Source organism: Lutjanus erythropterus, chromosome 11 (assembly GCF_056507025.1).
Source record: "Lutjanus erythropterus isolate fLutEry1 chromosome 11, fLutEry1.hap2, whole genome shotgun sequence".
Lineage (NCBI taxonomy): Eukaryota > Metazoa > Chordata > Actinopteri > Lutjaniformes > Lutjanidae > Lutjanus > Lutjanus erythropterus.
The window spans coordinates 24,964,681-24,977,756 of record NC_139327.1 but is presented as its reverse complement, the minus strand read 5'-3'; the positions used below and the strand labels follow the sequence as shown (position 1 = coordinate 24,977,756).

At 39.0% G+C, this 13,076-nt stretch overlaps 1 protein-coding gene across 1 annotated transcript in view; it reads left to right on the top strand.

Moving 5' to 3' along the window:
• ubl3a (ubiquitin-like 3a) overlaps nt 1–11,317 on the top strand; it is a 46,869-nt gene extending 35,552 nt beyond the window's left edge. Inside the window, exons 3-5 of the mRNA XM_084729789.1 lie at nt 3,638–3,724; nt 5,559–5,636; nt 9,253–11,317. Coding sequence (XP_084585915.1) covers nt 3,638–3,724; nt 5,559–5,636; nt 9,253–9,305 — 218 coding nt within the window. The 3' untranslated portion in view covers nt 9,306–11,317. The remainder of the gene's footprint in view (nt 1–3,637; nt 3,725–5,558; nt 5,637–9,252) is intronic.
• Nucleotides 11,318–13,076: the final 1,759 nt, after the last annotated feature.

Genomic DNA, 13,076 nt, shown 5'->3' with positions numbered 1-13,076 from the left:
ATCCAGCAAAAAGGATACACAACTGACTAATAGCATCAGTGGGGCTAATAATTTTGACCCTGGTAGCTTTTAGTTTTTGTGAAATTATTTTGTTTCTGTGTGCAAAGTAAAATTACATAAACATCCAAAATAAAACTAGGATGTTTGGAAAAGATGTGTTTAAAAATTCCTTGCTCTGTTTAATAACACTTTGGAAATACTTAAAACAAAATGAAATTTTCATAGGGGGGCTAATAATTTCGTCCTCATCTGTATTTATGTTCTGAAGACTCGACAGAGAAGCCTGGAAATTTGAGTCCGGAATAACATAACACATTTCCACACTGAAGAATTGATTTTTATGATTTAAATGTGATTTTAAGGTGTGAGATCTTTGTACTGCTGTGACTGCCACGTCTGCTTCACATTAACCGCTACATTAAATTTAAACATTTACCAGATTTTGGTATGTTAGGGTTTGGACAAACTCAGACATTTACTCTTGTATCACATTCTGCATATAGATAAAACATAGACTTGCACTATGCTATTGAGCAATAAATCACATTACATAAGCACAGCTGCAGCGTGTTTGCATGAGTAGTAATTGCCAACATTTTAGCTGCTAATGCACTTGGAGACCAGGCGATCTGACTTATCATGGGTGTATTTTCTATAACAAAGATAAAGGCTAAAAGCTGAGGAGCTGTTCTGTGTATCCAGAGAGCTGAGATCACGTTCAAAACCACTGCTAATTACTTGCATGTAGGTCTGTAAAGCAGTGTGGGAATGTGCCAATCTTTGGTGTAAGGTAATTAGGGTGCACTCCTCCTTTCAGCCTGATTATCATTGCATACAGGAATGTGGGATCGCAGTACAGCCACCTCCCTAACTGCTGCTACACCACTGTTAAAATTCATTTGATACTGCCGACCTTACGCCACCTTCAAATCTGAACAGAGTGGAGCCTTTTCCCACGGCGCTGTGAATGTGGTCCAGTTTAGGAGAAGCCCACAGTGCATGAAAATCTATAAATTATACTGATGGACTCAGATTCTGCGTGACAAGAGGAGGTTTTCTTTCAGTCCTGTCAGTTTTTGGAAGCACCCTGTGTTCCTCCCAGACAGCAGATCTGAACCCTGTGAGACCCGGAGCAGGCACTCAGTCAGCACCAACACCCTCCGCTCCGCTTAGTTGGAGACAAACATCTGGTGGCCAGACTCTGCTGCTGCCGTGCAACTCCCCCCGCTGTTTTCTCTCTTTATTTAATGCCTTCACTTTTTGTCTCCAGCTCTTCCCAAGCCACACCTTGTGTTCTTTTGCTTTGAGTCTTTCTCACATTCTGTAGTGCATCCCGCAAAGCCCACATATTATACATTCTGCATATAATGATCTCAAATAAAGGCCTGAACCGCCTTTAAATATCTTCAGTGCGGTTGTTGGTGGTCCTTTTCTTCTGCCATGCCATGACTGATGTCTTTTCTCTGCACTGTATACAGTAAATTATGTTGACGCAGAACACGCAGAACGCAGTAGTTTAAAATTCAAAGCTTTTTCATCATATCTGCTCTGCTGAACTTAGTCAGAGCGCCTTAACATTTTAATGCCCGATGTCATCTTCTAAATTTCTAGGGCAGGACATCCCAGGCTCTTTTTTTTTACCTCAAGACCCAAAAGAGAAATGTGGTGTCTCCCTGGGACTCTAACTTTCCACATTAAGCACAAGCCTGAGAGTTGGGGACGGAATGTTAATTGCTGTTAGCAAGATAATTTCAGCAATCACAAGTAACGCTGACAAGTAAAGTCACAGTCATATGAAACAAACAATTGAAATGCTAACGCAGAAACCAGCATGACTGACTTAATTTTCCGCTGACCAAAACTCTCTTTAACGTCTCTTTTTGCACAGCGAAAAATATTTTGTGTTTCCCGGATGCTGAGTATCCGTCATTTGGAGATGTCTGTCCAGTTTGTTCATTTTTAAAGGAGGATTCTGTACTGCATTAACTGCAGTAAAACATAAAATGGCTGTGATATATCAACAGAGATTAAGGAAATATGCAAAGTTGAAATACTCGCCTCTCTGACAACAGCGCTACAGCCGCGGTAACCTCCTTTGACATTTCTTATTCCAGTCCAATCCCTAACTTTTATTATTGATTGCCAGTTTCAGGTTAATTAGAGTTCAAGTTAAAGCCGAATTTTTGTTGAATGAGTTAGTGTCTGCTTATGAGTTGTAAGAAATCATCTCTTAATAATCTTTTAGAAGGAATAGATGTTTCTAACGGTTAAATTGAGCAATATGTTATTGGAGTCTGGCAGGCAGTAAGACAGGCAGTCACTGCTGTACTCATTTTTGGATGTGCAATCATTACAATATTGCTCCTTTAAGCTGTCATTACTGAGCACCTCCCCATATAAAACACATTGGGGTCTCGCTTCTGCATTTTGAATGTCTTTGGTGAGGCCAACATTTATTAACTCCTCCTTGTATTTTAGTTTCAACATCGTGCACAAGAACAAGAGTGGGGAAATGACAGAAGTCACCTCAGCCAGAGGTGTGGGGGATGGGGAGGTCAACGGCAACGTGCACAGCATTTCAGCTGAACTGACCAGCATAGCAACAAAGAGCGCTCTTCCTCTATTTTAATTAATTCACACATCACAGCATAGCTTTGCAGTTTACTCTGCCAGTTGGCAACCCAATTAAAATGTGACCTTAAGTTTGAGAAATGCTGTTTTAGAGAAACTTCATTAGCAGGATTCAGTCACAAACTGACTTTTTTTGTATTATGCTTTTAAAAGGAAATTCCATCTCGGGTAGCAATATAAAGGCTGCGAAATGATGTTAAAGAAGATGATCTTTTAAATAAAGAGATTGGATTGTACTTTGAACTTGTTAAAAGAAAAAAAAAGAGAACAAGCAAATAAGAAAAAAGGTAACAGCAAACATTCAGCAGAAATAAATAATTCATGTCAGAAAAGAGTAGGAAGGAAGTGGACACTTGTATACTTGATACCTTTTTATATTTCATTGATAAACTGTCTAAAATGCTTGACTATTCTTGCTTTTTGCCCCAATTTTCACTAAACACAATTCAGTCATATGTAAGCATTCATACCACAGCAAAAAAAGAAAAAAATCAAAATGAACCACACATATTGTCCTCTGACATTACTTTGCTAGTTTCACTCTCTGATAAATTTATTCAATGTTGAACACATTTTCAGGTCGTCATCACAGTTATTTCACAGAATGCTTTGATTGTAATGTAATGGCTTTTAATATTGGTTTTATGGGAAAGGGGTCAAATAATGTGGGGATTTAGATAAATAGAATAATTTCAAGAATAAAATTTCAGTGACTATTTTTATAATGAATTAAATAATTTTTTGAATGTGTTGTATACATGTCTAAAGACTGCTCCTGAAGCCTGAATGATACTGGCGTATTAGGAATATCCAAACACATGACACATGTCAACTTCGGAATATTTTCATGTTTGGAATTACAGTGGAAAATTAGTGTTCATGTAAACATAGTCAATGATAATGAGGAAGAAAACAAAGAAGAGATAAGTTTGTCATTTGTCTCTCTCCTTGTTTATTCTTCTCTAACTCTCTTTTTCCGTCTGTCTCTGCCCATTTTTTCTTTCAGACTGGGAGGAAGAGCAGGTCAGCAGTCCTAACATCCTGAGGCTGATCTACCAGGGCCGCTTTCTACATGGCAACGTAACACTAGGAGGTGAGAAAACACAGAAATACACCTCCCAAAGAAAAAAAAAAATGCTGCATGTGCTCGTAGACATGCACACAAACTCACAGCAGTGTGTTGCTGGAAAGTTCTTTGCTGTTCTCATCCCTTTCCTGAGCCACAGAACAGAGGTACCTCAGTGCTCCGGACAAGCCCGCTTTGACGGAGAGAGGGAGGAGAGAGGAAATACAGAAAAAGAGGGGAAAGAAACTGGTCAGGAAAGGGGCAAGGCTGGCGTTGGAGGAGACCTCGAGCGGCACAATGAAGAGGCAGAAAGGCAGGGGAGGGGAGGGGGGGGTGCGTGAAAATGAATGCCATAAGTGAAGAGAAAGAGCCGATGTCTTCTTTTGAGGCAGCCCTCTTCACTTCTGTTTGGTTTTAGGCCTTTTCTGTCCACTTAACCCAATTTTGATTTGTGTGGTTAATGGGGTTATGGCTGTCCCTAACCCTTTTACACTCATCCCATTACTGCCATCTATCTGATAATTCCCTTATCGTTGGTTTAACATGTTTGCACGCTGACACGGAATCCTCTTAAAGTCGAGCCAAAAGTCTCAGCGGTTTTGAAATGCGAACATAAGCGATGTGCTCACAGGATTGATAAACAGTAGGGAGTGACAGAAGTACAAATACTGAAGCTAAGATATTAACTACAGTTTAGTGTGTGATTGTTAAAAGGATAGCTCAGATTATTTGAAGTGTATGAGGTACTTATCAATAGTCAATGTATTACCTGCAGTAAATGGAGGTCAACACACACCCAGTGTGGGGAAGCAGCAGGAGTACCGGTGGAGGAAGCTAAACAAAGCATTGCTGTGGACCAGGTCAGCAGAAAAATGCATTTTTCACCTAAAAAAAGGTCCATCTAAAGAAAAATCAACACTAGTTTAAGTGTACGCTATATTTAGAATGTTTTCAGTGCTTTGCCTTGCCATCACACAGTCTTTTCTGACAGGAAACTGCTGTATAACTGCTGGTACTCCTCTCTGCTTCTTCAAACTGTAAACATGTCGACCGTGGTGGTTCTGTAGATAATACACTGATTATTGATTAATTACCTCATACAACCCCTCTCCCTTCCTGGCAGCCATTGATTTCCATTAGTTTTGGTGTAAAAATCAGCAGCTATAGATTGGTAATCCATCACAGCGGACATCATGGTCAGTTTTTGACAAACTTCAGTTACTTTTGTGTGGTAATGAGCTTAAAAGTAGAACAAAATCGGTATTGACGGGGATATTTTCTGTATGTGTGTTCAAAGCAGTTACTGTTTCACAATTTTATTCATTACATGAGATTAAACTTTTTTTGTATGTAATATATAATCATGTCATCATGACAGGCTTCTGCTGAAAGTCAATAAAAGATTATCTTGATTTACCTCCCCTCTGCATTTGAAAGTTTTCTTTTTTCTCGAGAGCTTACTGAGTGATTTTTATTAGTGATTTGAGCAGTTCACAGATGTTTCATGCGGTGGATTATTAAGCTTCTGGGGAAAAGAAATATTTGACTTCTGTTTTATTTAAAGGTTTGCATTCTTCAGCCTTTTCTAACCTGTGAGTCATTCTGCAACAAAATGACCTCTCAATCATATGGTTTTGACACCATCAGCCTTTTTTAAAATATTTTATGAGGCAGCATAAAAGTAGTTTGTACGTCTCTCTCTTTTGTATCGTCAATTTAGCTAAACTCTTTCCAGTGTAGAATAATTTGTACTCTACAAGTTGAAGATGATACTGATGGTAAATGACTTTGTAAATACAGACGTACTGTATCTCACTGACTAACCTTTACATCCTCTCTGTCTGTCTCTCCCTCTCACTAGCTCTCAAACTGCCCTTGGGGAAGACCACAGTGATGCATTTAGTTGCCAGAGAGACTTTGCCTGAGCCAAATTCCCAAGGTAACCGGCTCTCCGGCTCCCTTCTTTCCTTTCAGAGGGCCTTTCACAAGCTGAACAACTTTAAATGTTCTGCTCCCGGCCATTATTTATCTCTACACATGGCTTCTGTTTTAGGAACAGCCACCGGTGCAAATAATTGGCTCCTTTAAGTGTATCCCCAAGATACGGCACATTGTGTGGAATATACAGCTAATATAAATCATATTAGGTGACAGGTTTCCTTTTTGTGACTGTGTAGTGGAAGGCGATTTCAGGTGGACACTTGAATTCACTGGTTGCACACGGTGCCCCTGTCAGTGACCATTTTTAATTTGCTGTTCAATCTGGGCAAAATTAGCTCAAGGTAACAGTCAGGTAAAATAAAAATTCACCTCAGTGTACTCCAGAAGAAAGCCTGTGCCTTGTGGAAGAACATTTATAAGGCAAAGTTCAGTTATAAGTGAAGAAATGGTGGAAAATGGTTAAAATGGTTACAGTGGAAAAAAACATGTTTCTCACTCAACAACGTTGTCAGCACATTACTAATAGAGCCATGTTTACCCTTTTTTGCCGGCTGTAAAGAAGTGATTGTGTTCGTTGGTGCCGCTGACTATTAGAATACAGAAACACAACTTTTAACTCTTTGTTTTGATGAAACCATCTAAATCTAACAGTAAAGCTAAATGGGCGAGTTGCTTCAGCTTCCTGCTGAGACGTGAAATATAATCCAGAGAGTCCAGTTTGAGTAACAGATCCATATAATCATAAAGGGCTTTCTGGCAGAAAGGCTTATAAGTATTGACAAACTCCTTACCAGGAGCAGGTTGTGGTGACTGGGGTTCAATACCATGTGAAACCTACGATTAGGTACATTAGGTTTATGAAAAAAATTATGGTTTGCATTAAAACAGACTGTTAACGAAGTGTTTGAAAGGCTTTCAGACTATCGCACTGACAAGACAGACCAGAGGGAAGAAGTTGGGAGAGAGTTAGCGTTTATTTAGCCATGTCCTTTTATTGTGTTGTTTCCATTGTTGTGTGTCTTTTTATTGTGGAAAATCTATAATGACATTTTAAAAGAAACAAAAGAGGGTCTTTCTGTCAGAAAGCCCTGAAGGCTAAATTCTCTTGTGTGCGTGCTACGTACATAGCACATAACCTAGCACCTTGTCAGATAACCGATGATGGCTGAGCAACTTTTTTTTTTTTACCAGCCAACCCTGTTTTGCTAGAGCTCTGTGTTTTTTCATGCAGCACCTGTCTGCCAGTCGTTTGTTAAAGCTGTGGTAGGCAGTTTATTTTTCGCGTCATTGGGCAAAAGTTCAGTAATAACCTTTCAGCATATTATAAATCACAAGTCATTTCAGAGAGGAGGCTTTCTAAATGGCTGTTCTACAGATGCAGATGCTTGCACACTATGTCCCTTCAGATTGTGAAAGCCGCCTGATGCAATGGCAGAAAATCCTGCAACTGATAAATTTCCAATAACTCCTTTGCTTTCAATGGCGTAAAGTAAAAAACACATCTGTAAACACATCATGGTTCTTCATGGACAGGGTTTTCAAGTCCGTGTGACAAACAGTCAGTCCTAGTCTGAGTTATTTCATTAAAATAGGTCTTTTTGTTTATAGATATTATTAATGTAATTCACATGTAAAATAGGTTTACTAAACAAGCGGACAAAAAATTCAACCCAGAGCAACACTTCAAAGGTAGCCCGGTTCTCTCAGCCCTGCACACAGAGCCTCAGGCTCATTATGTTCGAGGGCATAGCACTCGCATTGACGAGAGGCAAAGAGGAATGATGACAAACAGTAGGTAATAACTTTTGAGAGGGGACAGTGGTGTGTGTGGTGTACCAGCGTCTCATCCTGTTGTTAGACGCCGTCAAAGCTGCTGTGGAAAGCAGCAACTGAATCTTTCTGCTGCTGTTAAAGCTGCGTTAAAGAGAGAGAGGTGGAAGGTTTTTGATTGTGTCTGTTCAGTTGTTGCCTACTGAATTTTTAGTGGAGTTGATTTTGTCACAAGTATGTTTGAAATTATATCTCACAATATTGTATATACATTAAAACAAGATATAAACGCAACACTGTTGTTTTTGCTCCCAATTTTATGATTTGAAATAAGAAAATCTAAGACTTCTTGCATTATGTGCATATGAAAGGTTTATTTCTCCTAAATTTTGTTCACAAATTTATTAAATTCTGTGTTAGTAAGCACTTTGCCAGGATAATCCCTCCAGCTGACAGCTGTGGCAAATAGAGATGCTGATTTAACAGCATGACTATTGCACAGGACTGGTCACGATAAGAGGCCAAAAGATATGCGGTTTTATCTTGAAAAAATACATCATGACCACCCTCCTCTGCCTCTGATTGGCTAGTACTCATTGCCTTTGCTTGTTGGGTTGGTTAGGTTTAGGCATGAGGAGTAATTGCTTAGGGTTAGGGTAAGAACATCAGGGTAAAGCCACGATGAGAAAGACACTCTGTCTCATTCCAGACATGAAACACTGCCTTTTTTTGTCAAAGTTTAAAAAAAGAGCAGCACAGTGCTTTTTCATTGTTGCCTGGCAACCACCGAATCAGCTATCCTTAAACTAATTTTGTTTTTGCTGTTAGGTAAACTCAGACATGTACTTCCATATTTTGGTTAGCTGGAAGTTATTAACTACCTTGTTAGTGGACAGTTAGGTATCTAAACGTCAAAAACCAGACAGGTGTAGGACACTGTCTCTGGGAGGCAGTGAAAATGAGCTAACATTAGCTTAACTCAAACCATGAACTGCATGTGACCAGTTATTAGTCCAGTTTAAATGAATGAAACCAATTTCCTGGAAATCTCAAGTACCTGCCTCTAGGCTGCTGTTTTATGTTCACATTCTGGTAAGTACGGTTGTTAAAATCGTATCATATTGGATATGGAAACAACCACCGCTGGTTTGTTCTCAGTGAGTATTATTTCCAAGCATCTGTAAACTTTATTGAAACCATCACAGAAGGCTCATCTCTCAATTACGAATTGCACTATTTGGACAATGCATGCAGTGCGCTCCTGTAAAAAAGACATGTAGCACCTGGATCACATTAACAGTGTGCACTAACGCTCACTGCTTGTAGAAAACAACTGAAAAAAGACGCCTCTGACTGCCAAAACTGTGCTCTGTCAGATTGGGGCCTAAGCTAATCAGAAGGAGAGTAGGGCAGGCCATGACTTTGCCCTCCTGGGAAAAAATGGTATCTGTCGACCTATGTGAAAAAGCCATAGTTCAAATGTTTTTTTTTTCAAGGCCTTTTATTGTGACAGGTCCAAGACCCACCTGTGAAGTAGTCCTGCTGCTTGATGAGCATCTCTGTATGCCAGAGACACCAGTCTGTCAGGTGGATGGATTATTTTGGCAAAGGAGAAGTTCTCACAAACACATATTTCAACAAATTTGTGAACAAAATCTGAGAAATAAACCTTTTGTGTGCGTAGAAGAAGATTTTCTTTACTTCAGCTCATAAAAAATGGGAGTCAAAACGATAGTGTTGCTTTGATGTTTTTGTTGACTGTATTTATTCTCTCTGACTGCGTAGGATCAGTGTTTGTCTCGATGATGACACGTGTGTGTGTGTGTGTGTGTGTGTGTTTGCAGGTCAGAGGAACAGAGAGAAGACCGGGGAGAGTAACTGCTGTGTCATTCTGTAAATACACACCTCTACCGCCGGCCCTCCATCCTTCTCATCCTTTCTCGCCCTCAACATCCTGGACCTAATGAGCTTGTCCCTTGTCCTGGAGCCTGTCCACAATGCGGATATGCATTCAGACACACGCACACACACACACACACACACACACACACACACACACACACACACACACACACACACACACACGCTCATCTCCCTTTTTTTCTTTTTTTCCCCTCCTCTCTCTCACACATACATAGAAAGACAGCAGGCTCAGGTTGATCCAGGAAACAACATGGGGAGCAGGAAATTGATTAACGATAGAGTTGATTCCTTTGTTGTACTTGATTTGTTGTCAAAACTGAAAATTTGAGGAAGGAACTGGATTTGCATGTGTTTTTTTTTTTCTTTTTTTCTTAATGCACACCTTTTTAAGCCTTCTACCACACACACACACACATACACACACACACACACACCTTTCTATCCATCCTCAGCCGGTTGGTTAAAAGTCTAACTGGCTCCTCATTTCTAGCTGGTTGTCATAGTAATGCAGTGCCCAAGTTTGTGTGTGTGGCCTTGTTTTCTCATATAGACTGCTGAGAATTTTAACCACTAACAACTCACAAACACACACACGCACGCACGCACGCACACACACACACACACACACACACACACACACACACACACACACACACACCATGACACCCTGTCTACACATCCAACCATATGTGCTTGTGTGATCTCCCTCGGTGCAGCAGACGAAGCTTAGACGTGCCTGATCAGAGAACTCAAACCAGGACACACACACATCCACACACAAAGTACACACACACACACACACACACACACACACACACACACACACACACACACACACACACACACACACACACACACAAACACACACAAAGTATACACACACACACCTGTGTCCTTTTTACTGCCCTCCTCTGCGTGTGTCCTTAAAGGTCACAGGAGAGAAATGATTCCTTTTTTTTTTTTTTTTGTCTGCAGAGCTGTACAGACCGAACACATCCTACTCTTTTCAGTCGTCACATTTTAGCCAAATGAAGCCTAACAAACAAATAAATAGACACAAACGGCCAGCATCGGTGGTTCTGTTTCGGTTATTTGTTTGTCCATGACATTTGTGACTGTGTTTTGACAGTCCATGCATATTATAGCTGACCGAGCAGTGTTGTGATTTAATAAAACGTCACGTCAGTTTTCTTCTTCCCTCCTTGATGATGCACCGTCCCTCTCTGCGAGGAAAGGCTCATTGTGCTATTTTTTTTTTTTTTTTTAAAAAGCAGTGTTTTGAAGGATCTCTCTTGACAATTGCTGTCCAAGCAGGGAAATCAACTCGGAATGAAAAACTGTTCCTTATTTGTCTTAATTCGCTTCTTACTCCTCTCCTTAATTCTCTCTCTCTGCATTAATAAATCCATTTTGCACAACTGAAGCATGTGCTCCTTCATCAGATTAATAAAAATGTATAAAAAGTTTTATTGTTTTATTTTATATTTTTCCAATGGAAGTAATGTTCCAAACTAAGGTAACGTGTAGAATATATTTAATATGAATCTTATATAGAATATGATGACTCTAGATCTTGTTGATATACAGTATATTGGTGTTTAGTCTATGATTGTGTATACGGTTAGCTTCTAGCCAGTTCACAGTCACTCGCTGACAATGTCTTGTGCTTAACAGCAGCAAAACCTCCCTAATCATCGACAGACTGTATTTTTATTTTCTCTCTTCTGTGCTCTTTTATTATTTTTTTTCATTTGTTTATAATTTACTGTAATCCTTTTTTTTTTCTTTGTGGTTTTTTGCTTTAAAGAATTGCTTTGTAACAGCACTAGGTCTTAAAAAAAATATTGTTTATATTGATCAGGGTTCAAATCTGTACAGAGATAAACGTTTTCAAACCAATTGTAAATAGCACTAATGCTCCCTCTCCCCCCTCCAAACTTCAAAATGGAATACATCTGTAATCTAAATAAAGGTTATTGAAGTGCACTGCCTTTTGTCACGTCTTATTGCGCAGAAATTATGACTCAAATGTTCTACTAACTGACAACGTTGTGGAAGTGGATTGCGAAGTATTTCTGCTGAAATTATTCCTGGTCATCTGTTGGGAAACTGTCAGAAGGTCGGATTAGGAAAGAAGTCGTTTAAAGTTAGGATTAAGGCTGAATTTACTCACATGTAGAACATGTGACTACATTTAGTTATTAAACAGCAATGAAATCAACACGTTTAATTTAAACAACTTGTTTTAAACTTAAAGCTAATACAAGGAACTTTAATACTTTGTTGATTTTGGAGCCCCCCGTGGACAAAATATACCTAAAATGATCTAAATAAAAATCTAAAAATGCTTATTTTAAACTGGCTATCATACTATTCACTGTAACTTTGCCTGGGAAAATGTAAACACAGGTTTGTTTCATCTGATTTAATAGAGAATTTGATCTGGTGGCAGCTTTAAAGTAATAATACCACCATGTAAAAATAAAGTAAAAGCACACTGAGCTCAGTAAAATGTACTAAATGCATTAAAAATAAAGCACTCACTCTGTATAATGAAACCATAAAATTATTATATGATCAAATACAGTATTTTGGGTTAATTGTATTTATTATTATTGCTGCATTGACATGTTAGCAGTATTTTAATGTACTTGTGCAATTATCATTTTTACTTTTGGGTGGTTATACTACAGAATATGAGGTGATTAGATTATTTAATGCTTTTGGTTCTTTTTTGGTTTTGAAACTAGGGAAATAAAAGCTCCTGAAAAGTTATAACAGTGCACCATATTTTATAAGAAAATGTAACAAAACACATACTCATGTACTGTACTTGTATATTTATAGAGGTATTTGTACTTGACTTGAGTGTTCTCATTTTATGCTGCTTCATACTTTTGCTCCACTACGTGCTTGATGGAAATACATGACTTTTTACTCAACTGTATTGTCCTGCAGTGGTAGTTGTTAGTTAACTCACAAAACATTGAATAACCTTATAAAATACAACATATTGTCAAAGATTAGTGGTTCCCAGTACAACCTTTTTAGCTTTTGACCCCTCACTAAAGTCTGGTGAAGCTGTGTCTGGTTGGGGCCCCTTGTCATGTTTCTTGTTAGCAGCTTCACCAAAGACACTTTTCCCCTCTGAGCTTCTCAGATGGTTTCATTTAAATAACCATTTAGAAGCCATATAGGTTCAGTTAGATGATATTTTACCCCAAAAAGCAAAATTATCGAGAATTATCACATCTGTGATGCAGAACATTTTTTGTGCTTTCCTGCCCCATTAAAGGGATAGTTGACCCAAAAATGAAAATTCAATCACTACTACTCACACTCATCCTCATCACAGGAAAACAGCTTTGCAAAATCTTCCAAGCAATTGAAATGAATGGTGACAAGATTTCAAATGTAAAAAAAAATAACAACAACCAAAAAGACCCCATGAAATGCCTCCACACTGCTCATCTGGTGTAATCTAAATCTCCTAAAGCCCCAGTATGCCATGTTGACTGGAAAGATGTATTTACACAACACTTTAGCCTAAATCTTCACTGCAGATCCGTAGCTTGAAGCCATGTTTCCCAAGCACATGCACACCGTCTGAACTGGGTGGGTGTGGTGTGACGGTGTGTGCTCGCAAGTGAACAGCATGTTGCAGCACTGGGAGGCTTGGACTGTGCCAGATGAGCAGTATGGTGGCATTTTATTATATATATATATATACATATATATATATATA